The sequence below is a fragment of the Pipra filicauda genome, unplaced genomic scaffold, assembly GCF_003945595.2.
Source record: "Pipra filicauda isolate LSUMZ 115617 unplaced genomic scaffold, ASM394559v2 scaffold106_size2291244_pilon, whole genome shotgun sequence".
Lineage (NCBI taxonomy): Eukaryota > Metazoa > Chordata > Aves > Passeriformes > Pipridae > Pipra > Pipra filicauda.
The window spans coordinates 1,340,276-1,365,471 of record NW_024103507.1 but is presented as its reverse complement, the minus strand read 5'-3'; the positions used below and the strand labels follow the sequence as shown (position 1 = coordinate 1,365,471).

General features: G+C 43.7%; 1 protein-coding gene across 3 annotated transcripts; it reads left to right on the top strand.

Moving 5' to 3' along the window:
• Nucleotides 1–10,291: 10,291 nt before the first annotated feature.
• MARCKS (myristoylated alanine rich protein kinase C substrate) lies at nt 10,292–15,343 on the top strand. 3 transcript variants are annotated; one of them, XM_027731275.2, is made up of 3 exons: nt 10,292–10,379; nt 11,967–12,139; nt 13,279–15,343. In XM_027731275.2, exons 2-3 carry the CDS (start codon nt 12,041–12,043, stop codon nt 14,038–14,040), a joined length of 861 nt encoding a protein of 286 aa, XP_027587076.1. In that variant the 5' UTR covers nt 10,292–10,379; nt 11,967–12,040; the 3' UTR covers nt 14,041–15,343. The 3 variants fall into 3 exon arrangements, with proteins under 3 accessions (XP_027587076.1, XP_027587075.1, XP_039236114.1); XM_027731274.2 differs by lacking the exon at nt 10,292–10,379 and adding an exon at nt 11,609–11,726; XM_039380180.1 differs by lacking the exon at nt 10,292–10,379 and having other exon boundaries at nt 11,662–12,139.
• Nucleotides 15,344–25,196: the final 9,853 nt, after the last annotated feature.

Here is a 25,196-nt window from a genome sequence, read left to right as displayed (position 1 = left end):
AAAGTGCCCGTGATGTATGTGGGTCTAAGGAAGAAAGATAAATTGTTTCTTGCATGTGATGTGCCAAACCAGTTGTTGCTCCAAAGCTCTTTACAAGCTTTATGCCCACACACTGACTGAGCTGCACATCCTCCCTAGCAAATCTCAGTAAGATGCAGAAAGGAGAACTCTGCTCAGGGACTGCCAAGATTAAAGCACCTCAGAGGCTTAAATTTGCACTTTTTCTGTCCTTATGCTAACCAATAAGGCAATGTCAGTCCATGAACACAGGCCTTATCCCACAGAGATTTCAAATGCAAAATAACTACCAATAAATCCAAGGGGGGAAAAATTAGAAAACAATGGATTAGCCAGTCATTTCTTTGCACTGGTAGGTGTAATAGCAAAGAAGTGTTTTAAGGAAGCATATGAAGGAAGACAATTCATTTTGCGGAGTTCCATATAAGCACGAAGGGCAGTAAGGAAAAAAGGACATAATTGCCATATTGAAGATAAAAAGTGAATAATATAGGCCAGCATCATGAGGTAATTTGAGGAAGACACAGGATTTCACCCAGTGAATGTATGTGTTTTGCGTAGCACTTTATGCCCAGGAAATGAAAAGGTACTGACTCAAATAAAAATGAGGAAGTGGGAATGAGAAGCTTTAAGAAAAGAGAACTATAAATTCTGTTAGAATAGCTACTATAAAAAGGACATTTACATGCTAAAAAGGAAGAAATAAAGGATACAGCTGAAGATTGTCAAAATAGCTCTAAGCCAAATGTGAAATAGTTTCCAGTAATTCAGACCCCTCGTGGGCAACCAGGTCCTGGGCTCTCCCCTGGAGAGAGAGGAGCACTCTGAGGCTAGTGTGGTATGACGGCGTGTCCTCCAGTATGTTCTCCATTTTTCACGTGCCAACCAGGGAAAAGGAAATGGATTGTAGGGGAAACTGCCATCTGCTTTTGCCAATAAAAGACTGCACGCGTGTCTTGAGCCTAAACAGACTGAAGTCAGCCTTTTATAGCTGCATAGGGGGAAATGGGAGATCTTACTGAAGTGTGAGAAAGTATAATTTAAAAGGAATAAACAAAAATTACTATGATACTATTTCATCTGCTCTATACGGACTCCAACATGGTATCATAGAAGCCATGGGAACTTATAAAGGCAGGAGTTCACATTAAACCTATGATTTTCTCAGCTTTTCAGAACCTAGTTTCAAGAATGTTATTACAGATATTGTTTTCTCACACTTTAGTGTAATTCGTACTGTACGGGGAAAATGGATTGTAAAGTTTTTCTTTCCTATAAATATGTACTGAAGGCATTTGTATGCTTCGTTCACTGAAAGCACCCCACAATCTTTGGTGAATTTATTCTTTCAAGGCACATAAGAGGGTGTATTAGTTTCCGTATTCCATAAATCATTTAACTGAGACACGAGGTCTCAGAAATACAATTTGAAACTGAAGTGAGTATAGGCATAGCTGAGGCAGTAGGGAAAATGTCACACCCTGAATCATATAGAATCAGAGCATGTCTGTGATGGGAAGGCCTTTCTGGGGATCGTTTCATCCATCCCCCTGCTCATGCAGGACTGCCTAGAGTCAGTTGTCCACTACTGTGATCAGCTGACTTTTGAAGATCTCCAAGGTTGGAGGCTCCACAGCCTTTCTTTGGCAATCAAGGGAATGCTGACCAGCTTATAGTTGAGCGGATCCTTCTTTTTGCCCTTCTAGGTGATAGGATTGATATTTGCTTTCTTTCAGTCCTCATGATTCTACCCTCATCACCATAACCTTTCAAAGATAACCAAGAGTATCCTTGCAGTGACATCAGGCAACTCCCTCAGCTCTTCTGGTTACATCTCATTGGATCCCATGGGCTTGAATATATTCAGTTTGTTTAAATGTTCCTTTCAATAGGCTCCTTCTCCACCAAGGGCGAGTCTTCCTTGTTCCAGACTTTCCCTTTGGTCTCAGAGTCCTAATGTTCCTGAAGGCTGGTCTTACCAGCAAACATTGAGATAAAGAAGGCATTCAGTATCTTGATTTCTTCTGTAACCTTTGGCACCAGGGTCCTTGCCCCCAGCAGCAGGTCCACATTTTTCCTGATCTTCCTTTTGCTGCTGGTACATGTGTAGAAGCCCTTCTCATCCCTCACCAGATTTAAATCCAGATAGGTTTTGGCTTTCCTAATTCCATCACTGCATACTGTGTCTGTATTTTTCCTGGGTCTCCTGCTTCTGCCTCTTGCATTCTTCCTCTTTAAGTTTGCGTTTAGTCAGGAGCTTCTTGTTCATTCATGCAGCCCTCCTGCTGCCTTTGCTTGACAGTGGCTTTATACAAGCTTGGGTACAAGGTGTGTTTGTTGTGTTCAAGGTACAAAAATTTTCTTCACCAAAATGTGGAGCCAGTTCTTCTCTGCTTATTTCCATGTCTGCTTCCAATATCCACAACAAGACGTACTATAGCTAGTGCCCCAAACCAGCACCCTGGTCTCCATAGCAGATATATCCACAGAGACTTACCCCAATCCCCTAGGCAGTCTGTCACAGAGCAGAAATACAGAAAAAATGCCCCTATTTTAAACTAGTTATTTCACCAATAATCCCAAGCAGGAATATGGACACAAATACCCCTGTCTTAAACCAGTTATTTCATCAATAACTCCTCTTGTCTCTTGCATTTATGCATATGTGCCATTCTAAATAAACAGTTGCATTTGTAATCATTAACCCATTTGTTTTAACAACCCTTAATTTACTGCCCGGAAGCCTGCAGCCTGAGAGTCTCACAGCTGTGGTTTCTTGCAATATTGGCTACAAAAAATGGCTTCTCAGTTGATCCAGTCACTATATGTTCAAAAATTAGTACATGGCTGCAGGAACATTTATAGAGCAAACTTCCAAAGCCACTGTTAAAAAGAAAAGACCTTCATTACCCATTTCTTACACAAAGAGGTTGTATCAACCCCTTTGATGTGTAGACAGTAGTTTCTGTTACCTATTAGACTTAAATAGGTGGGTCTCATCCTACGTATCCATACTCCTTATGACAACTGAACTCACTGTATGACTAAGGTGAGCTCTTCTAAGGCTTTATGGGTATGAACTTAATCCTCTTGCATCAGGTTACATAGAATCATAGATTATCCTGAGTTGGAAGGGACTCACAAGGATCATAGAGTCCAACTCCTGGACCTGCACAAGACCACCCCAAGAATCACACTATTGCAACACCTAGCCACCAATATGAGTGAAGAACTTTTTCCTTATATTCAACCTAAATATCCCCTGACACAGCATCAGGCCATTCCCTCGGGTCATGTCACTGGTCACTAGAGAGAAGAGATCAGTGTCTGCCCCTCCGCTTCCTCTTGTGAGGAATCTGCAGACTACAATGAAGTCTCCCTTCAGTCTCCTTTCCTCCAGGTTGAACAAGACAAGTAATCTCAGCCGCTCCTTGTATGGTTTCCCCTCGAGGCTCTTCACCATCTTCATGGCTCTCCTTTGGATGCTCTCTAATACTTTTATATCCTTTTTATGGTGTGGTGCCCAAAGTTGTACACAGTTACAATAAAAAGCAAGGTGCTAAACCACAAAATATACATAGAACAAACACTTTAATATAGAACATATTTAGTCATAATATAAACCAAAATAAAATTTGGTGGGTATGTAATACCAGAATGAATAGTCTAAAACATTCACTGTGTCAATGGGAAAAAAAAAAAAAAAAAAAGATGGAAAACCTGAAAGTCTGATGTATCTAATATGAAGTGTCAGTGAACTTGTCTCTCTGTTGAGAGATTACAAACAGCAGCTAAATCTACAAAAGCACATATGTGCATTTTGGTCATCCGAACACAAATTGAAAATTTAAAGTCATCGATAAGTTGCTGAATTCATCAGACCGGACCCAGGAACTGTAGTTTAAAGTATGATCTGTCACTGCTTTTCAAAAGGCCAGGAGAATCGAGAGGCTAGAGGTGTTACCAGAGGTACCCAACCAACATACCATGTCCTACCTCAATCATCCTATCTCCAAAGCGCTTCAGAAGCAGCCGACCAAGGGCCTTCTCTGAGGAAACACAGAAGAGATCTCTCTGCATCTGTGATGTCCAGAGCAACTGATGCTGACATGGGCATTGACCTACCTTGCATGTGAAGGAAGTCCTTTGACTTGAGAGGGAAGGGGTCATGGCATGCAGCCCTCTCTTACTCCATTTAAGCTGTGCAGCTGACCTGTCTAGCTGGAAGCATGACAGTGCTGGGGCATACCAGCTCTCTGCTCAGTGATCCACTTTGCAAAGAAATTATTATTTGAAGGATGAAGAATGAGATAAAACAGGATCATGACTGTGTATTGAAGTCACTGTGTCAGACTGCTAACACTGGACCATGAGGCCCAGCCCTTGCTTGCCACAAGAACTAGAAAGTAGAAAGCAGTAGCATTTTCAGCGGAGCAAGAACCAGAGGCAAGATGTCTCCCACTCCCAGGCAGGTCTGCTAAGCAATTAGACTGTAGAATCATGCTCAGTTTTTTGGAGCAATTACTATGTAATTCTCCATGTCATAGAGTAACTCTTAATTCCTTTGCTGAACAGCTTCAGCAAGAGAAAATGGAAACATTTGTGCTCATATTTCCTCATCCTAGAACTTCACGGGAAAAGCAGAGGGAGGTAAATGAAGGGATTCAAATTTTTTTCGTGGGAATTAAAGCCATGCTTCCTGAGCCCCACCACTGAGTTGCTGGATGAAAGGGGACTGACTCTTAAGCTTTCAAAGCACCTCACAGCAGGAAAGAGGTCAGAGTGCTGGCTTCCAAGTAAAGGGATATACTTCTCTACAACCAAATATAAGGAATCCTAGTCTCTGAGACAGGCACAACTGCTTCATATTTCCAAAATGTGATTTATTTCTGTGTAGTTGGGGATTATGTGACCACTGATATAAAACCTGTGCCCTACTAGGACACCAGACAATATAGATCACATACATTTCTGCCAAGCTGACTGGGATGCACTACACAGTGTTTATTCCAGCTACCTGAAACAAACAGCCCTTCTGAGCTGAGTATAACAACAACAACAACAACTTGTACTGGCTTGGCCTTTTGCACCTTGTGGCTGTAGTGTACTTTTTCAGGCAGTCAGAATCATAAAACCAGACTCAGCATACCAGCCTCTACCTGCCAGCTGGACAAATTACAGACTAGCACTTGGCTTTCTCCTGGTAGCCTGAGCCCTGTGGAGAGCCTAGGCACTTGATGTGGAGGCTGTTAATTCCACAACCCTGAGCCCCTGCTTGATGCAGCCCTAGATCAGTTTCAATTCACAACAACTAAATGACAAGAATCCAAATCTCTGAGGCAAGCTCAAATGCTTCCTATTTCCTATTTTAGATGGATTTCTGTTTAGCTGGGTTTAGTTTCATTTCACACCCTGTGACACTTTTCTGCATAAATGTGCATGGTTCCACTCTTATTTAAGTCCTGCCCCCTCCAAATCTAGCTGGAATTCAGAAAAGCCAGGCTGGCTGTAGCCACATGACATGAAGTACTGATCATTAAAGCTCATGTGGTCTTTCAAAAACTTGATGAGACATCATTTGTCAATGCCATTCTAAAAAATACCTGCCCATCAGACATTTTTTACTTAGATCACTCCTCCCAGCAGAAATGAAGGAGGATCGGGAAAATGGAACCAAGCACAAGTTGCAGAAAGAGGGGATTGTGTGAGGCAGTGGTGCCATTGAAGCAAATGTCATTGGAACTGAAGCTAAACTTCATGCTGGATCAGGTTATCATCTGCTTGTCGTCGCTGCTACTTGTCTGGCCACACCAAGAGTTACAGAAGCTAAAGCCGCAGGAAACGACCCTTCCCCCCTCAAAAAGTGAGGGGGAGAGGAGAAGGTGTATTGGGGAAGAGAGAGAGAATGGTGTTCTGCTGGTTGAACTCTCCAAATGGCTTATCAGGAAGTCAGAGGAAAGCCAGGGCACACATAATGGAGGGAGTGGAGCTGTAGGGCCAGAGCACAGGAATGAAGGGAGCAAAGGACTGCTGCTGCATTGACTTAGCGCGGGTAAAACTGTTTGGAAACTGCAGTGAAACAGTATTTATCCTTAGAACTGATGGATATAAAGTGTTTACAACTCTCTGCTACTATCTATTTTTTTGTCTACTCCACGTTTAATGTAATGGAGCCTCAATGCCCTTTCTTTGCTGCTGAAATGGTGTTCTTTAAAGCACAATCAGCATGTAGCGTGGACCAGTCTTTTAGTGGCACACTCACACCTTCCCTGTTAGTGATTGTTTCTTGCTGTGATTGCTCTTGAGGGAGGGGCTTGGGCTTTACTGAAGTGTATCCTTTCATATCATCTAAGGAATTTTTGTTTGGGTTGAGTAGGGTTTATTGTTTGTTTTCTTATTCTTGATTTTAGTTTGTAGATTTTTAATTTTTTTTCATTTTTTTTTCCCCAGAAGTAACAAGCATCATTACTCTAGGACAGTTATCTAGTTGGTTGAGAGATATTTTTTTATCAGCTGTGAGAGAAACCAGCTGTATGATACTTCTAAAATATATAAGCTCTGTTAAGTTTTCAGTTTCCCAGTACACTGGACATTCAAACAGCCTGGATCCTATTTAACAAACATTGTTGAATGTATTCAGTTAATAAAAGCTTGGCAAATATTAGTAAAGGGCTTGTAATGCTTGTGAGTGACATAAAGGTTAAAAGCTTTTGATAGCATTGCGCCGAACTGGAGTAAAGCTTGAAGAAACTGAAGTGATGTGCCAGTAAGAAATCTCAGCACTGATTCAGACATCATGAAATAATCATTTTTCAGAAACTGGAAAAGATGCAACTGTTTTACAAATCTGACTTTAGTTTTAGAACTTGACGCTTTTAACATTATTCAGCTTATATTATCCTGTTCTCCTGTTAACAGAACTGTCCCAGTTTGATATTTCCTGGGAAAGCAAGATGGTTTTTGTCCTATGCATGTTACACTCTTTCTCCATAAGGACCAGGACAAGAGAAGAAAGGACTTCCAAGAAAGTCGATGAGCATATAGGGAACATTATCTCTCGGTGTAAACTTTGATTATTATTTTTTCATTTGCTTGTTGCCCTCTTTGCACAGAGGAAAAGTCTCTGTGCACCCCAGGACACAAGGAGGTTTCCCAGCACATCCTCAGAGCTCAGAGAGTCACAATGGGAACACCAGAAAGCATACACAGGTTCACGATTTCTGTAAACATAGCATTCCAGCTCCCAAAACCGCTCTTAGATTCACTTTCTTTAAAGGCTTGTCTGGACGAGGATAAAGGTGCATTAAAAAAAGAAAAAAGTGTCAGTGAAAACTTTTAATTAACGTGTTTTCAAAATCTCAGTGTTGGCAGGGTGTGTTGCAGTTTAGTGCATTTGCCAGCAAATGTGTTAAAATACATTTGTGTCCCAGCCACGTGTGGCAAGTTAGGACATGTTTTTAAAAGTTTCGAATTTTAATAGGAGTTAAAACATGTTCATGATAGTGGTTTTACCTTAGCCAACTGTGAGTGTCACCGATGTGTTTTCCTGGGACTCCAGTGAGCAGCTGCCATACTGGCAGGGAGCTGCTACTCAATAGCTTTCTCCTTTTCCTGAACTGTCAAATGAAAGTGCCTGTCTTTCAGGAATGGATAGAAATTAATGTTTTACATTAATGTGAAAAACAAATAAAAAAAATAAAAGCTGGATATTAGTGAGATGAGAGGTTGGGCAGTGGTTGCAGGAGTGAAGCCATGCTTTCACAGGGTTGTAAATTGCAGCTTCAGAGGACCGGATGTAAGGTCAGGATTTCTGTAGACACATAACCCATAGCGTGGCACCATGCTCAGTTGTTGTTCTAGATGTGGCCAAATACTTTGCAGGGGCAACTTTGCCTCAGCTGCTCTTGGGCCAAAAGCTATCAGCTTTTTTTCTAACCTCCCTACAGAAAGTGAGTGTAAAGTTGACATAAGTGCTACATACCATGCTTATACCTGGCTAGCTTGACTGGAAGGTTTGTGTTTATGCCTGATTAAAGTTGTAGCTGCAAGGCACAGATTCAGTATTAATGACCATGAAGGCCCAGGCAAGCATCAGTAACTCAGAGTCAGCCGTGACACTGATTTTCTGGGCAGCACACTACAAAGCAGTCCACACCTCAGCCTTTCCCCTTCTCAAAAGGCAGAAGATGAAAATACCTCAGGCAAAATGTGCTGAGAGGAGTTACATTTTGGAAGAACTGAAAAAAGACAACTTCATCTGGGGCATGTAACACACTCTTAGAAATCAGGAGATTGGCTGTGACAAGGCCCTTAACCTTTGGAGTTGCAAAGGGAAGACAAATCCTGCTGCCCCCCTGAGAACAGGTCCCCAGCCCTGTTTCTTCGCCTTAATTTTTGGGCTCCTCTCATTTCATTTTTGAGCTGTCTCTCAGTCATGGTTGTCACATTCTTAGAAATATTGCCACCCATGCCACGGGGTGGGGGGGGGGGGAAGGGAAGGGGAGGGAGGGAGTCTGATTTTCTGCTGACACAGCTATTGTGGTAAAAGCCTTAACACAAATACACTTGACAATTGTACCACTTTTTTCAGATACTAAATCTCCAACACCCTATGCATGAGCAACTTTACACTCGTACGTCCTCATTCCTGCCACAGAAATGCCACAACAACTTTTTATGTGGAGGGCAAGGTAGAAAATCGGTATTCTCATATTCATAACTGATTAGTCCTGCACCAAAACACCGATGAGGGATTGTTTTATTTTGTTTTTTCTCCTTTCTTTCTTTCTTCCCTCCTTTCCCTTGGAAGGAGATGAAAAGATCAGGAACCTGAGTAAAGAAGAAGTTTAAGAATGAGGAATCTCCCCTCCAGTCTGTCTCTTTGCTTGGCCCATAAAGGTGTGTGTGGTGTGACACAGAACCGATGGGCTCAGGAGGTCATTCAAGGCGTTAAATCTTGCATTTGCATCTCATGTTCAAGGGTTTGGGTTAGAGATAGCTGTCCAGGTTTTAATTGCAATGGGACTGACAGCGGGAATGTACATATATTCCAGATATATTCCAGTCTCTTGTCCAGAGACTCTACAGAAGAACTCTAGGAACTAAGCACCTAGAGTAAGATCAGTCAAAGCTTTTTCTTTTTTTCTTCCTCTTTTTCTTTTCAGATTGTAAAACATTGAAATGGTTGAAAAATATATCAGAAGCATAACGCAGAGCACACGCTGTCCAAACTGCCACAGTCACTCTGTGAAATTTTTAAGTGACACTACTCTGAAATTCAGACATAACTACGGTGGAAAGTAAAACTGCACATGACCGTGCCGGTAAAACTGCATATGCCCGTGTCGGTGAAATTGCACATACCCATGCAAGATGGACAGGTGCCTTTTAATACTGATTGTGAAGTCCTATCGTGGTCTTCCAGCAGGTCTTCTTAAGTGATCTGTTAAATCAACCAGTCTAAAAAGAAAAAAAAAAAACAAAACCACCACCACCAAAACCACGATTTGCTAAATATCCAGATTAAAATGAGCAGAGAAAACACTACACGTGGAGTCCCCTTGAGCAGCGGAGGAGGATCCCGAGGAAGGGAGCTGTCTAGCTGTCCGTGCCCCACGGTAGCGCTGCCGTCACGCCACAAGGTGAGCCCTCCGCAGCTCGCTCCATCCCTTCTGCCGGTGGTGCCCGCCGCCGCACACACCGCTCCGCCACGCACAGCCGGGGCGGGGGCGGCGGCCCACGGATCCCCGGAGAGCGGCTCCCGACACCGTTGCCCCCGGGAGCGACCGCCGCGGTGCAGCCGCAGCTGACGCTGGGGCGGGCAGGGCCGCCCCCGCCCCACTCCGCTCCCGATCCCACCATGGAGGCCCCACCGCCCCTCGGCCGTCGCCAAGGAAACCGCCCGGCGGCGCGGCCCCGCCGAGGGAGCCCCGGGGCGCGGTGGCGGCGCTCCCGGCACCCCCACCCTGCCGCGGGCGCTCACCCCGGCAGGGCCGGCGGCTGCCCTCCGCGGCTGCGGGTGCTGTCGGTGCGGGGAGCGCTGCCGCGGGTGGGCGTGCGGGGAGCAGCCCCCCGGGGGAGCGGGAGCTGCTGCGCCGGGCTCGGCGGGGCGGGCGGCTGCGGCCGAAACAAAGGGAGCGGCGGCCAGAGGCGGCGGAGGGGGGGGGGCTGTGCGTGAAATGCGGCGGGTGGGAGGGAGAGTTCGCATCCACCCCATAAAAAACACCAACCATATGCCCCTTTTTGCCCCCAGGACACGAAATATTCCCTTGAGCGGCTGAAAGCAGCCGGCTGCCCTCGCTGGGATTACCGAGAGGCGGCTCTCGGCGCCTGCACGAAGCCCACCGGTCCCGCCAGCCCCGGTAATCCGCGGGGAGAGGGAGGTGGGAGGCTGAGCCGAGCCTCCCCGCTTCGCAGCCCTTCATTATCGGAATCATTTTAACATCCTTGTTTATAAACAAGACGCGTTCGGAGGATATTACCCGATTTAGGGAAACGATCGTTCTGACGCTCGTTTCTACTCCTTAAAAGGGGATGGGGGTGTCGAGGAAACGGGGGAGGGGGTCGGAGGGGGGGGCTCTGGGCCAGCCTTCCCCGCATCACAGCGCGGAGGGAGGGAACCGCCCCGCTCCCCGCACACACTGCCCCCTCCCCTGAGAAAGAAAATCAGTGGGGTCCGTGATATTTCACCCACCCCAGCGCTGCTAAGCGCTCCAGATCACCGTTAATTCGCGTGCATCGCGTTTCGGGTTGCATCTTATTCGAGGGTTTAAATTCAACGTAAATAGACGCTCGGGGCTGGGGTTTGGGAAAGCGCGAATCTTTCCCTGATAACGTCCTTCGCCCACTACTTCAGTGCATGGAAATGTAATCGTAAAGTGGGTCACCGCCTCAGAAAATACTTTAAAAACACAAATCAGGAATAATCAGACAGCAGAATTTAATTAGAGCCGTAGGCTAATCACAAAATATTTTATTCCAAGCCAATATCGCTATGGGGGAGGGGTCCGTTTCTGCTCCGGCAGCGGCTCCTGCCGCCGCTGCTTTAGCGTTTGAAACATCTGGCCTACAGACCTACTAATTTCGACTCGTGATCTCGTTCGATGAAATCCGATCTACGTGGTTCGAATACCTTCCAAATTGGGGGCGATTTAACAATCGCGACCAATTAAACCCAGGGAAGAAAAGAATAAAAAAACCCCAAAGGGGGTAAAAAAAAAAAAAAAAGCAAGCAGCAAATCCCCTCCTTCCCTCTCCCCCGCCCGGGGCTCGCACACACTATCTGTTGCTCTCTCACGGCGGCAGCGGGCGGGGGCGTGCGGCGGGGCCGGGACGCTCTCACTCACACTCGCACTCGCACTCACCCGCACGCCCCTCGCACCATTGTCCCTGCCCGCCCGCCCCGCTCTTTCGGCGTGTTTTGTTCGCGGCCCGGCGCGGGTCCCGGCGCGCCCGCCCGCGCCGCGGCGGAGCGGAGCGGCACATTCATTATCGGCCGGGGGCCGATTTCAAACCGCTGCCATCGCGGCTCCATTGTTCGCCGGGCGGGCGGGCCCCGCCCCCCTTTGTGCGCGCCGGCCGCGATTGGCCGGCGGCGGGCGGAGCGCTGCCGTCACCGCTCGGGAAGCCCATTCATCTGTGCACTTGGGCGTTGGACTCCGCATCTTATTAGCAACCAGGGAGATTTCTCCATTTTCTCCTTGTCTACAGTACGGCTACAAATCTGGGATTTTTTATTACTTCTTTTTTACTAAACTTGGGCTCCTTTTTTTTTTTTTTTGCTCGACTTTTTCCTCCCTTTTTTTCCCCTCCCTCCTGTGCTGCTGCTTTTTGATCTCTTCAACTTTAAATTTTTTAAAAGGAGTGCATTATAATCGGTTCTGTTCTCTCTTCTCTTTTTTTTTCCCCTCTGGTGTGTGTGTGTGTTGCTGCTGCTGCTGGTCGCCCAGTATTTATACCAACCCAACGCTCTTTGTTTCCCCTCCTTTTGGATCTGTTGAGTTTCTTTGTTGAATAAGACAGCATGGGTGCCCAGTTCTCCAAGACCGCTGCAAAGGGCGAAGCCTCCGCCGAGAAACCTGGGGAAGCAGTGGCTGCATCTCCATCCAAGGCGAATGGACAGGTAAAAAACAAACAAACAAACAAATTAAAAAAAATATTAAATCTACTCCTTTTTTTAAGCCAACTTCGACGGACTCTCTTTCGCATCCTGTTTGATTCTTCTTCCTTTGATGCCCCAGTGGCACATTCAATGGAGAATACGGTCGATCCTTTTATCTTTGCAACTCGAGGCAAAGGAATAATTTCTTTATTTTGGTTAAACGGGCTTGGCTTTGAATGATTCGTTCCTTTATCTTTCCTGCGGGGGGCGGGGGCAGGGGGCATGGTTCTTTCTCTTTTTTTTTTTTTCTTTTTAAATCCCTCGTGTATTATGGTGGAGTGTCCCAATGGCTCGTAAACGGAAGGATCTTACACCTTGGCTTGGCTTTTCTGCCCGCTTAACCTGCTCCCGAAGACGCTCGGTGACCCGCGCGAAACGCTTATCGTGGTGGAGCAGGATGGCTGTGTAGTAGCGGGGGCCGGACCCGCCGGACGGGGGGCTCCGCAGGCAGTCCCCTCGGGCAGGACTGGGGGCCGGGGGCTGCGCCGCCTGCCCCGTCTGTGGCAGCTCCGCCAGTGGCTTGGCAGCCTCGGGGCACGGCTTTCTGTCACCCACCGCCCCTTCCCCACGCGTGAGCCGGGCTGGCCGTGCCCCCGCTGCCCCGCGCAGCAGCGGCAGCGTTGCGGGCAGCCACCCCCCGCCGCCCCCGCAGCTGCCGCCCGGGGCAGCCAGCCGCGCTCCGGGCGCCTGAGAGATGCAAATGCGGCGTGAGAGGGGGGGGGGACGGGGGGCGGGGGCGCTTCGCCACACCGCTCGGGTGCGGAGGGGCCGCGGCGGGCGGGGGGCCGGGGCCGGGCCCGGCGAGCTTTGTTCGCCTTCCCCACCCCGCGCCGGCGCCGCGGCTGGACGGGGCGCGCCGGGGGCGGGTGCGCGGCGCCGCCGCCGCTCCGTAGAACCGCGGCGCCCTCTGGCGGCCGCCGCGCGTCCCGCCCGCCGCCGGGGGCGCCCGGCCCGGCCCGGCCCGGCCCGGCGGAGGGCGCGGCGTTCGAACCGCGGGAGCGGGAATCGGGAGAGGCGAGGCCGGCGGGCGGGGAGGGCGCGTCCCGCCCCCCACACACACCCTCCGGTCACCGTGGGTAACGCTGGTCGCTGTCTTGCAGGAGAACGGCCACTTGAAGGTGAACGGCGACGCCTCCCCCGCAGCGGCGGAGGCGGGCAAGGAGGAGGTGCAGGCGAACGGCAGCGCGCCCGCCGAGGAGACGGGCAAGGAGGAGGCGGCCTCGTCGGAGCCCGCCTCCGAGAAGGAGGCGGGAGAGGCGGAGAGCACCGAGCCGGCCTCTCCGGCGGAGGGCGAGTCCTCCCCCAAGACTGAGGAGGGCGCGACCCCCTCGTCCAGCAGCGAGACCCCGAAAAAAAAAAAGAAGCGCTTTTCCTTCAAGAAGTCCTTTAAGCTCAGCGGCTTCTCCTTCAAGAAGAACAAGAAGGAGGCCGGCGAGGGGGGCGAGGGCGAGGGCGCCGCCGCCGCCGCGGAAGGCGGGAAGGAGGAGGCGGCGGCCCCCGAGGCGGCGGGCAGCGAGGAGGGCAAGGCGGCCGCCGAGGAGCCGTGCGCGGCCGGCAGCGCCGAGCCGGCGAAGGAGGAGGCGGGGGACTCGCAGGAGGCCAAATCGGACGAGGTCGCCCCCGAGAAGGCGGCGGGAGAAGAGGCCCCGGCGGCGGCGGCGGAGGAGCAGCAGCAGCCGCAGCAGCCGCAGCAGGCAGCGGAGGGGAAGGCGAAGGCGGCGGAGGAGGCGGCGGGCGCCGGCGCCGCCACGAGCGAGGCGGGCAGCGGCGAGCAGGAGGCGGCCCCCGCGGAGGAGCCGGCGCGGCAGGAGCCCCCCGCCGAGAGCAGTCCCGAGGGACCCGCCGCCGAGTCGGCGGAGTAGTAAGCGCCGCCGCCGCCCCTCGCCGACGGACTTTTCTTCCCCCCTGTTTGTTTGTTGGAGTGGTGCCAGGTACTGGTCTCGGAGAACTTGTCTACAACCAGGGATTGATTTAAAAGATGTCTCGTTTCTTTTTTTTCTCTCCCCCCGCAGCTCCCATCTCAAATCGTTGTGTGTTGCCGCCATTCCAACGGGCGGAGGGGGGCCCCCCTCCGCCCTCCTCTCCCACCCTCTATATTTTGGGGTTTTTGGGTTTTTTTTTTCATCAGTATTAACATTTTGTTTTGGTTGGTTCGGGTTTTTTCTTTTATTTTTTTTTTTTAATTTTTTTTGTTTGTTTGTTTGTTGTTTTTGTTGGTTTTTTTTTTTTTTTAATTTCATGCTTTGCAGCTCTCTTCATATTATAAAACTTTTGCCGATCGGTCTATGGACATGCCCATATATGAAGGAGATGGGTGGGTCAATAAGGGATATCAAATGAAGTGACAGGGGCCGCAGTGGGGAACCCGGGGCGCGCAGCCCTTGCCGGGAGCACGCCCCGTCAGAAATGATGTAAGGGGTTAGTCTTTTTTTTAAAAGAAAGTTATTACGATGTATTTTGTGAGGCAGATGTTCTATAAGGTTTACAACACTACAAGTCTTGATTAAGAAGGAAAGGAAAAAGGAAAAAAAATAAAAAATAAAAATCAATACCCAGATAAAGAGATCATAGTCTTAGGAATTCATTTAAACCATAGGAACTTTTCACTTATCTCATGTTAGCTGTATCAGTCAGTGATTAAGTAGAAATACAAGTTGTATAGGCTTTATTGTTTATTGCTGGTTTATGACCTTAATAAAGTGTAATTATGTATTACCAGCAGGGTGTTTTTAACTGTGACTATTGTATAAAAAAACAAATCTTGATATCCAGAAGCACATGAAGTTTGCAACTCTTTCCACCCTGCCCATTTTTGTAAAACTGCAGTCATCTTGGACCTTTTAAACACAAATTTTAAACTCAACCAAGCTGTGATAAGTGGAATGGTTACTGTTTATACTGTGGTATGTTTTTGATTACAGCAGACAATGCTTTCTTTTCCAGTTGTCTTTGAAAATAAAGGAAAACTCTTCAGATGCAATGTTTTTTTTTGTGTAGCATCTTGTCTATCATGTTTTTGTAAATACTGGAGAAGCTTTGACCAATTTGACTTAGAGATGGAATGTAACTTTGCTTACAAAAATTGCTATTAAACTCCTGCTTAAGGTGTTCTAATTTTCTGTGAGCACACTAAAAGCGAAAAATAAATGTGAATAAAATGTATAATTTGGTTGTCTTTCTTTTATGGATACTCTGGTAGCTTAAAGGGACTAGCCAGTGTTGCCTAAATTTGTAGAAAGTCGTGTGTGCTGTTAGCACTAGCTTTGAAAACTTCCTGAATCCTGGACTCTCTAATACTGTGCATCTTACAGAGAAACTGTGCAGTGCACCAGGTAATTTGTAGGCTTTTCTGGCTTTAAAAAGAAGAGTGGAAGGCAATCTGAGCATGTACAGTATGTGTTTCTCCTGTCCAGGGTCCATCTTGCTTTTAAGACCAGAGGTATCCAGCATATGAGAGTCTTGCCTCTTGAGGAAAATAAGATTTAATTTGAATTGCTTAGGGTGGGGCAATGAAATTTTTATGCCGAGTTGCTTAAAAATTAAGCTCTAGAACAGATGTCCCACTTATATCTTAGTATGCTGGTCCTACTTTGGTACCTAGACTATTAGCTTGAAAACAGCCTGGAAAGAGAAAAGGGAAATTAACACTGCCATTCTGCTCAAAGTAATTAAAAGCAATATTTTCTTTTTTTCCTCAAGTGCTACTCCCAAGTACAGGTGAGTTTCAAAACAGATTTCCAAATTTGTCTATAAAAAAATCACTTGGTGCTTGCTTATTAATTGTTAGGCTTTTTGGCTAATTTCCAGCATATTGCTCAGGGCATATTATGCCTTAATAAAACAGTGAGTTCATATAAGAAAAGCAGCAGTGGTGTTTGGAGGGTGGAAATTGATTCAAGAAAGTGTTGCTTCTAAGTTTATAGGAGAAAGTTTAGTGTTACACTTATTTGCTTCCACCTACATTTTCAGCAGAAACTCTTTGGAAGCAATTATGATTCATTTTATGAGAAAATGGCACGTTAGCACCTTGTTCCCTAAAGAACAAAGCCTAAACTGAATGAAGTATAGTAGATTTCCTGCTGAATGCATACTTCTTTTTGTTTTGGTTTGGGGTTTTTTTTCTGTCGTTGTTTGTTTGGGGTTTTTTTGTTTGTTTTTTGGTTTTTTTTTTTAGTGGTTTTTTTTTTTAATTCAGCTGTCTACCATTTTAACTTTGGCTTGTATGTACTCTAGTTGCCCTGGTATTTCTCTATAGCTTTAGAAATGTATTGAAACTATGCTATAATTGCTGAGGGACAAAAATAAATGGATGTAAAACAAGATCCTCCACACCAGTGTCATTCTTGGAGTACATGTGTTTGAAGTCTAGTGCTTAACTTCTTTGCTAAGGGGTTTTTATAACATGGCTGTAAAAACCTGTTCTGAGACGCATGATGTCTTGGCCGTAGAGTCAATGTCTCTTTTTAATAAATATATATATATTTAAATCTAAGGATTCTTAAAGAGAAGTCTGAATTTCTTCTTTTTTTTTCTTTTTTTTTTCCAAACTGTGTGTGTACATATGAAGAAAATAATTGCTAGTAAAGTTCTTTTTCAAATTTTTCTTCTCAAACTTTCATGTTCTTTCCTCACCCAGCTGATGTTATCTGAAGTGCTTCCTATTCCTGGGGGTGCAGAATTGCTCCTGCCCCAGGAAGCCAGGCTTCTGGCTTGGGGCTTTGTCATTCCATGGCTTGGCTTGACTTGAAATATCTTTCCAAATCCTAACACTACTAGAGTTACAAAAATACATCTTAAGAATGCCAGTTGCATCTGCTCTTCTGGTCCCAGCAATGATACCAGTTTTCTACTGTATGGTTTAAGAAGATGGGAGTCAAGGCTTGAAGTAGTGGAAATAGAGGAGTTTTGAAATGCTTCCTCCTGCCAAAAAATTGTGCAAGACCATCCTTCCTCCCTTGGTCCCCAAGGGACTGAGTAGTGACTTCTGTGCAATTGTGGAATATCCTTATTTATGTGCAAGGAAAATGAAGGAGCTGGGTGTTCGTGACTGGTCAGGTCGTTCATATTCTTACTGAGAAAGCTTTATACTTTTTTTTTGTTGCATTGATTGCCTCGATGAAAATGCTAATTATAATGAGTATTGTAATTTCAACAAATTGTCTTGGAATGTATGTGGGTTTAAAATGTGTGATTTCAAACTGATTTTCCTATTTTTTGGGTTGCTGTGGTTCTTTTGAAGCAGAATGTTATTATTGCTATGAACAAGGTAACTTCTGTTGTGCTGAAACAATGTCATATTTTTCGGTAAAACTTGCACTGGAATCTAATTTTGCCTGACTAGTGGCTCTAGAGATTTACTTATTTTATGTTTATTTACTTAAACCAACCCAACAGTCTTCCTTGTTTAATAATATAACTTGGCTGTACAAAAATCCTTTCAAATTTCATGCCTACCTTGGTAATATCTAAACTTCATTTCAAACTCCAAATCACAATGTCTAACTTCAAGTACTCCTCTTTTGTATCTGGTCCTGATATATTCATGTAGAGACTTTGCCTTCAGGCAAGGAAGCAAGGCAAGAAAAGCGAAAGGCAAGCTGGGTCAGGAAAGTGGAGCCTAGGCTTTGGCTTCTGCTGGAGTGCCATCACCTTCCTGCTTGTGTACACAATCCCTGGATACAAATCAAGTCTTCATATATCAACTTCTGACATACCTAAAAACTCCTGTTGGTTGTATTAGATGCAAATGTTGCATATGTGAGTATTTTATGCCTTTATTATGATGTTGTCTGTGTTTTAAGAATGTTTTTTGTTACATACTACTGTTTGAAACACCTAACCCTTAACTTCACTTGCAGATGATTAGATGAAGGTAAAAGGTTTTCATCTGTTTTGATTGGGTTTTTCTAAGTTGTAAGTCTTTTTCTAAGTTGTAAGTCTTTCTATATTGTCTTTAAAAAAAAAAATCTAGAAAAATACACATTCCAGTCTAAAGGTGTAATGCTGGGTAATGGTTTCCTGTGAATTTGGTCTTTGTGCTATTTGTATAGTGAAAGAGTAGTAAAAGGTCATCATTGGTGATACTGGACTCCTTTCAGTGTTCATTTGTTTTAAGAGACTGAGATAACGTGTTTTCCATAATGATGTAGCTTTAGTTGAAAGCATCCTGATTCTAGCTTATGACAATTTTTTTTTTTACCATGCTCAGGTCACTGAGATACAATAAAACAGGTACTTTGGTTCCTGAAGTAAGCACCAAGTAAAGAATGGTATATTGTTTATAATATACTGTAGACAGTGGGGGTAATTTCTTCTCTTTACAAATCTGGGGTCTTCAGATAATTGGCAATGAATAGAAACTATTGGCATTGCAAGGAGTCCAGCAGGGCAGAGGCAAGCAGGCCAGGCAGCCTCCTGTTACTCTAAGAAATGAATGTAAGAGGTCTTACTACAAAGTACGAGGTTACTGACTGACTGTGCATCAGCTTGCCCTAGGGAGAGCCAGTGTGGTGGTGAGCTTCTAAGGCCTGTTGCTTGTTAGGGGACTGTTAGGGAAGATGCAGCAGCATGTTTCATGATACGTTTACTGAGACAACTGTTGAGATCATTCTGAAGTGGGAGCACTGCCTATTGGGAAGATTGGAGGAGGGTTAGCAATGGGATCAAAATGGCAGTTATACCTAAACAGATGAGTGACCAAAATATTGACCTGTGAATAAAGTACAGGGATAGGAATATGTAAGTTTGTCCTGTATTACTGAGTACACTTTCCATATGAAAGCAAGAGACTCGGACTCAGAATGCCCCTTTTTAAGGATATCAATACTGTTATCTGATGAAGGTGATATAAAACTTCAGTTAATATGTTTAGAATGTTTTGAAGTCTTGAAGAGGGTTACAAGTATTATTTATACATCTTTGCCCTCAGTCTTTGCTGTAGGAAGGCATGTTTACCCAGAACAGGAACAGGATTACCAAGATACTGGGTGAAACGGGACATAAATATTTGCAGTTAGAAAGTCCCAAACAAGATACATGGAATGTTAGTTCTCGAAAATATGATGAATTTAGATAAGTAGCAGAGACATTATTCAATTATATTCAATTAAAAGGGGGGGGGAATGGGGGAGGGTGTTCTTACTTTAATTTTTTATTATTTTTTTTTTTTTTTAACCTAACAGAATTCTGATTTTAGAACAGCAAGTACAGGGAAACATTACTGGTGATGTATGCGTTTTTATCACCAAGCAGGTAAATATTCCAGAAGTTAGGATTCTTAGGATAGTTCTTGTGGCCATGTGTATGATAACCTGCATTAGAAGAGTGCTGGAGAGGGAATGTTTTGAGTCAAGCCATGCTACCTTCTGAGATCTTTTCCAGCACCACAGTTGATACTGTTGGTATGAAAGTATTTGATAGCTACTCTTTCCAAAGACCATAGTGACTAGAGATTTATTTTTAGATACAGTCCAAACTAGACTTTGTCTCCTGAAGTTCACACCTTAGTTTCTAAAAAATAGAGAGAGAAAATAAAATACCTATGGATCTATTGGTAAGGTAAATCGTTCTTGCTGAGTAGCTCTAATAGCTGCAAGAAATTACTTGCTAGCCTATATTGGAGTAGTTATCTCTATGAAACTTGGTATGTAGACCCTGAATATTTTAAATTAATTTGATGACACAAAACCCATGCTTACAAGGGTCATCTTCTGTTCAAAGAAAGCTAAAACCATCCATCCTCACTGGAAAAGAACCATTTCAAACCAGTAAATTAAGTCCTGTATAGGCAGGGCCTTTTCAGAAGAAGAATGACAGAAAAAAGAAACCGACCACCAACCTTTAGGACCTAAAGGAAGAAACTGGTTTTTTCTACCCCTTTGGAGCAACACTGTCATAGGTGTAAAGTACTCCCTTTTCTGTCTACAAAAAAAATATAATTTAATTATGTGAGGCACTGTTTCCACTAGACTGCAGAGCCATGCTCCTTCCAAAAACCACCAATGAAACCAAGTCCAAAATTGATGAAGGTAACATTTTTCGGGAATGAATCATTAGGCCACTCACGAAATCCCACATTGGAGTTCAGGAGCCTGTGAAAGTAAATTTACCAGATATGGCACCTCTGAGGAGACTGGATAGCTAATATTTTCCATCTGGGTAATCAATATCAATCAAAATGCAGAAATTGTGAACTGATACTCAGAATACAGGAAGGAACATGACTTTATTTGATTTTTTCCCTCTGGTGCTATTTTTGCATATACATATGTTTTTGCTTTCTAATAAATATCCAGGAAAATAATTTAAAACAGTGGAGTGAGAATATTTCCAACATTTCTCTGAATCCTTTCTCCTGGATGTTTTTATACAGGTATATTTGAAAATTGTCATTTCATTCTGATGTTTAACAACTTTGTGAGTTAATGCTTACGTGGAGAAAGTGTCAAATGTGTACTAAATTAGATAACAAATTTTGTAAAGGACTCATTTTGGCCTCATTCTGTTCTCATCATGATCTATGAGAGGGAAGTTAAACTATGCAATGCGCTTATAAAATTCCCCCATAAATGTTGCTAATGATAAGAGAAATACATTTGATTCTTCCATACAGCATCCACCTGGAATCCACATGAAATGGTGTGTAATAAAGGGACAAGAAAGTGATTGTGTTCGCATGAAATAAGAGACTGAAGACCCGCAGGACTACAGTAGCAAAATGGACAGGAGCATTTTCATATGTTGCTGTCATGAATGACAAAATGAAATGCCACTGGAAACAGCCTCATTATTATATATGTGAGAGTTTATACCCTGGAGGTTCACACCAGTCCTGGCTTCCTCTACCTCCATCACATGGAGTCTGTCTAATACTTAACATTGAAGTGATGATGCAGAAATGTATTCAAAACCCCATCTGGATAAGTTGTCAGAAAAGTTTGCTATTTTCAATGTAAAAATAGTACTTTTTGGTCACCACTGATGTCCACTGAAAGCTGTGTTATCTGGTGAATTTTTTGCCTTTGTGTTGCCTGCACAGAAAATTGTCATTTCAAGATCGTGATGTTTTTGATGTTATCATAAATTTGGCCAAAGGGGAGAAAGAAGGAGAAAATATCTTTCAAGTGATGTTAGAATAGGACCATCAGCTTTAACAAGCAAAGAGATTCAAAGCCAACTGTTCTCTATTTAAATCGCAGTGCAAATCTAATCTAATCTAATCTAAAGAGGCTTTAGGGCCTTGATTTGCACGTTGTTTTTGTTATTGCATACATGTTATGATAGTCATTATTTTAATAATCTGTGGATATGTAGAAGTAGAAACAAAATAGTGTTTCTGAAGTTTCTCTACTCCTAAATACTTCACAGAAGGTGTACCTGGTTTAACTGCAAGAAGCAATTGTAGGAGAAACATTCTGCATGGCTCTGTCACATAGAGATGCAGAAGAGGGAAGTGCTAAATTGTTCCTGAGGACTTCAGATGAAATAATACAGTGTTTATCTTTTGTGACAAAGATAGAATGAGGACACTTGTAGCATAACTCTTCAGGAAAGGCACACAAGTTCAAATGAGACTTAAAAGGGAGCTGAACATCAGATGTTCCCAGCAGCACTTGAGTGAAGCAACATACATGTAAGAGATGCACCATTTGCAAGGGAAACTGGACATCTTAAAATTTTGCATACTTCAGGCTTCCTTTCGCATGAATCTGCTGCATTAAAGGCAATCGAGTTGCAGGCGACAGTGACGTGGACAGTTGGGAAGGAATCCCGAAGGAGGAGCATGGCGGGGGACCGCTTCTGAACAGCAGCGTAAACAAAGGTTCATTTCTGTACTACTACTACAATTAGGAAATATTTATATTGTGATACAGGCTCAAAAGGCCAAGATTAAATATGAGTCTTGCTTGTACCAGGCACTGTGTAAACATATACGAGAGACAGTCTCTACTCTGAAAAAGCTTCCAGGCTAAATGCAGAAAGGTTAGGCTGCTTCACTTCCTACCATTGTTAGAATCACATTTCTATTTGTCTTGTTCAAGATTTTGAAGGGAGAGGGAATAAATTACCAACTTCCTTTTTTTTTCCCTTCCCTTCCCTCCCCCTCAGCCCCCCGGATGTTATTTGCAAGTTTCTTTTCTCGCTTCATGCTCTTTGCCTTCATAAAAGTGGAACTGTGATACGGAAAGCCTTGCCATCAGTGTACAAGTGGCCAGGGCATTTTTATGGCTACGCATAGTCATGGGCATTGTAAGCAATAAGATTAAGTTAGAAGTGGCTCTTGAGTGAAAAGATCAAGCAACCCAGAAACGATGGAATGTAGTTTGAAACAGATTATCGGTAGCTCTCTAGTGACACTTTGAGGCCATTTTTATGTACTGAAACTAATATACTTTTCACTCGGAGTGGTTGTTTTGAACACTGATGCAAATCCCACCATGGGAGTAGTGTGGGTTTTTTGGAAAGGAGGGAAGGTGCCTAGTTTAGGGAGAATATTTGCATTTAGATATATGATTTTTCTTTCAGAAGCTGTTCATTCTTTATCAAAAGCTATCCTCAATTTTATTAAATATTGTCATGTTCAAGTACAGAAATGAAGATTCTTCATAGATTTTGTTTTTTATTTAAAAAGTACCTTAACACCCTAAATTTTCCAGTATAATTCGAGATTCCTAAGAGTATTAATAAGAAATTCACTCTATCCAAATTTTGTTTCAAAACTACAGATAACCAAAGAAAATATGGAACTACTTAGAATGGAACTACCTGGAAATTGGTTCAGATGCATGATCTGGAATGCTGTGAGTCCTCATGAACCAGCAGCCTGATAAGCTGAAGTGCATGTGTATATTGTGCATTAAATAGAAGGAAAAGCATGTTTATTAGAGATTTTTGATATTTATTTTCATATGGCATTGGAAAAAAAGTGACCGCATTGGTTTGTAAAATTGATTGTATTATTCCCTGTATTTCCTAGCACACTATGCCAAATCTATCAGAGACACTTACCTGAAAATCACAAGTTTAAAAACTTCTCCAACCTTTCCTCTAATGTAGACAGGAATGGTAGTGCCTGATGACATTTTCACCATGATGTTGCATAAATCAGCTAAAGTGGTAAAAATGCTTGCGGTTTGGCTATATTTACAGTCTCTGTATTGCTAGCCACGTGGGAGAGCTAAGGGAGGGAATTTCCCTAAAATTGTTGTAGCCAATGTAACCACTGAGACACCTAGCACTTGTTGCTACCAAGAGCGTTAAACTTCAAAAACTCTATCTACAACATGCCAAGGTGTGTGTGTGGGGGGGAAATAAGTTAAAAGAATAATTTTTTAAAAAGTAATTAAAGGGTTTCACACAGCTTTAGGAACTTAGCCAAACAATTTCTGAGTCATTAGTGGGAGCTTTCGGCAACAAAAAGAAATAGGATAATCTGAACAATTAGAGAAGAATAAATACCATACCTGTTTTAGATATAGTTTCACAAAAGATCTGGGGAAAAAAAGATAGAGGAGTGAGAAAATAAGGTTGAGGAGAGTAAAAACAAAAAGACAGGGACCAGCAGAAGGACAAAGAGACATGGGTGTTGAGTGGAACCAGAACACTGAAATAAGGACTAGAAAAATTACAGATAAAGCAGCCAACTAAGGAAACTGAAAATACACTAGAGCAAATGTATTTTTAGGTTGATAAAATAGTAAGAAATAGTCAGGATCAGATTCACAAGGGTAAACTATTTCAATTCAATGTTATTTTCGTTTCTGACAGTGTACCCAGCCTAGTAGTTCCATGGGAGTCAGGAGCTGTAATAGATCTTTACTTCAGTAATATTTTTTATGCTGTCCTGTGCAACATTCTCATAAACGCAGGGAAATAAGATCTAGGAAGATAGATGCTGAGCAAATTCAAGACCTAAAAAAATAACCTCAAGATATAACAGTCAATGGTTTGCTGCTATACTGGGAGGACTGGAAGTTCATACAGAAGGGAACTCAGAATACTATGGGACTTAACGTGGCAATAAACATGAGACAGACATGATCCAAAAATCAAGCAGAAGTTCAGCAAAGGACTATGTTTCAGGAAAAGAAATCTAGTTCAGAAACAGAACATGTGGACTACCCAGGCAACAGGAAAGGAACCTGGGGCCAAGGTGGTTCACAGTCAATATCAGTCAAGCATTAGTGCAGTGGTAAGGGCCCAGTAGGGTTGTTTTGAGCATCTTTTAAAAACATGCACCTTAAGAACAATCTTGGGCAATATGGAAATTGCCTAAGGCAACACACAAGCTTTACATAGAAAAGAGATGGTTTTGCGTACTACAGGCAAGGAGAGGTTTGGAGGGCTAGGATTTAGTTGGTTTTCATCATATGAATGGTTATAATAAAGAGAAATCAGTTGTTCTCTGTGTCAACTGGAGGCAGGACAAAAAATAATTAGTATAGTTTGTAAGAAAGAGGATATTGCTTAAGTTTTAGGAAAGGATTTCTGACTACAAGTATAATTCAATGGTCTAACAGATTACACAATAGGAACATTGTGGAAAAGCTTCTTCCCTGTGGACGTTTGAGGTTAGAACAGATAATCTGAAAGGTGCAGTCTGTCTTTATCCTACATTAATACCAGTGGTTGTCAAAATGTATAGCTCAAGATCCCTTCCCTCCCTATATATCTTTGCTTTAGAATTTTAATTCAATGTAGTGATTTCCAAAAAGTCTTGAGAGACCAGGGAAAGCTTTGTCTTGTGCTTCAGTAGAAGTTAAACTGTTGTACAGGAAAGGGAGGGTACAATAACAGTTGTCCAGAATTTATCTCATGAGATACATATGTATAAACATCCAACTAAATAAAAATACACATGCACTAACAGAGCCACATATTGTTCTTAATGCAGTAATCAGTAAGGTCTCTAAGCAGAAACAGATTCTGGAAATAAATCAATTTTTTTAATATTTATTTTATAGTATAATATTTTTTTACATGTTAACTATTCAGTCTAAGAGGTGGATTGTATTGAGTT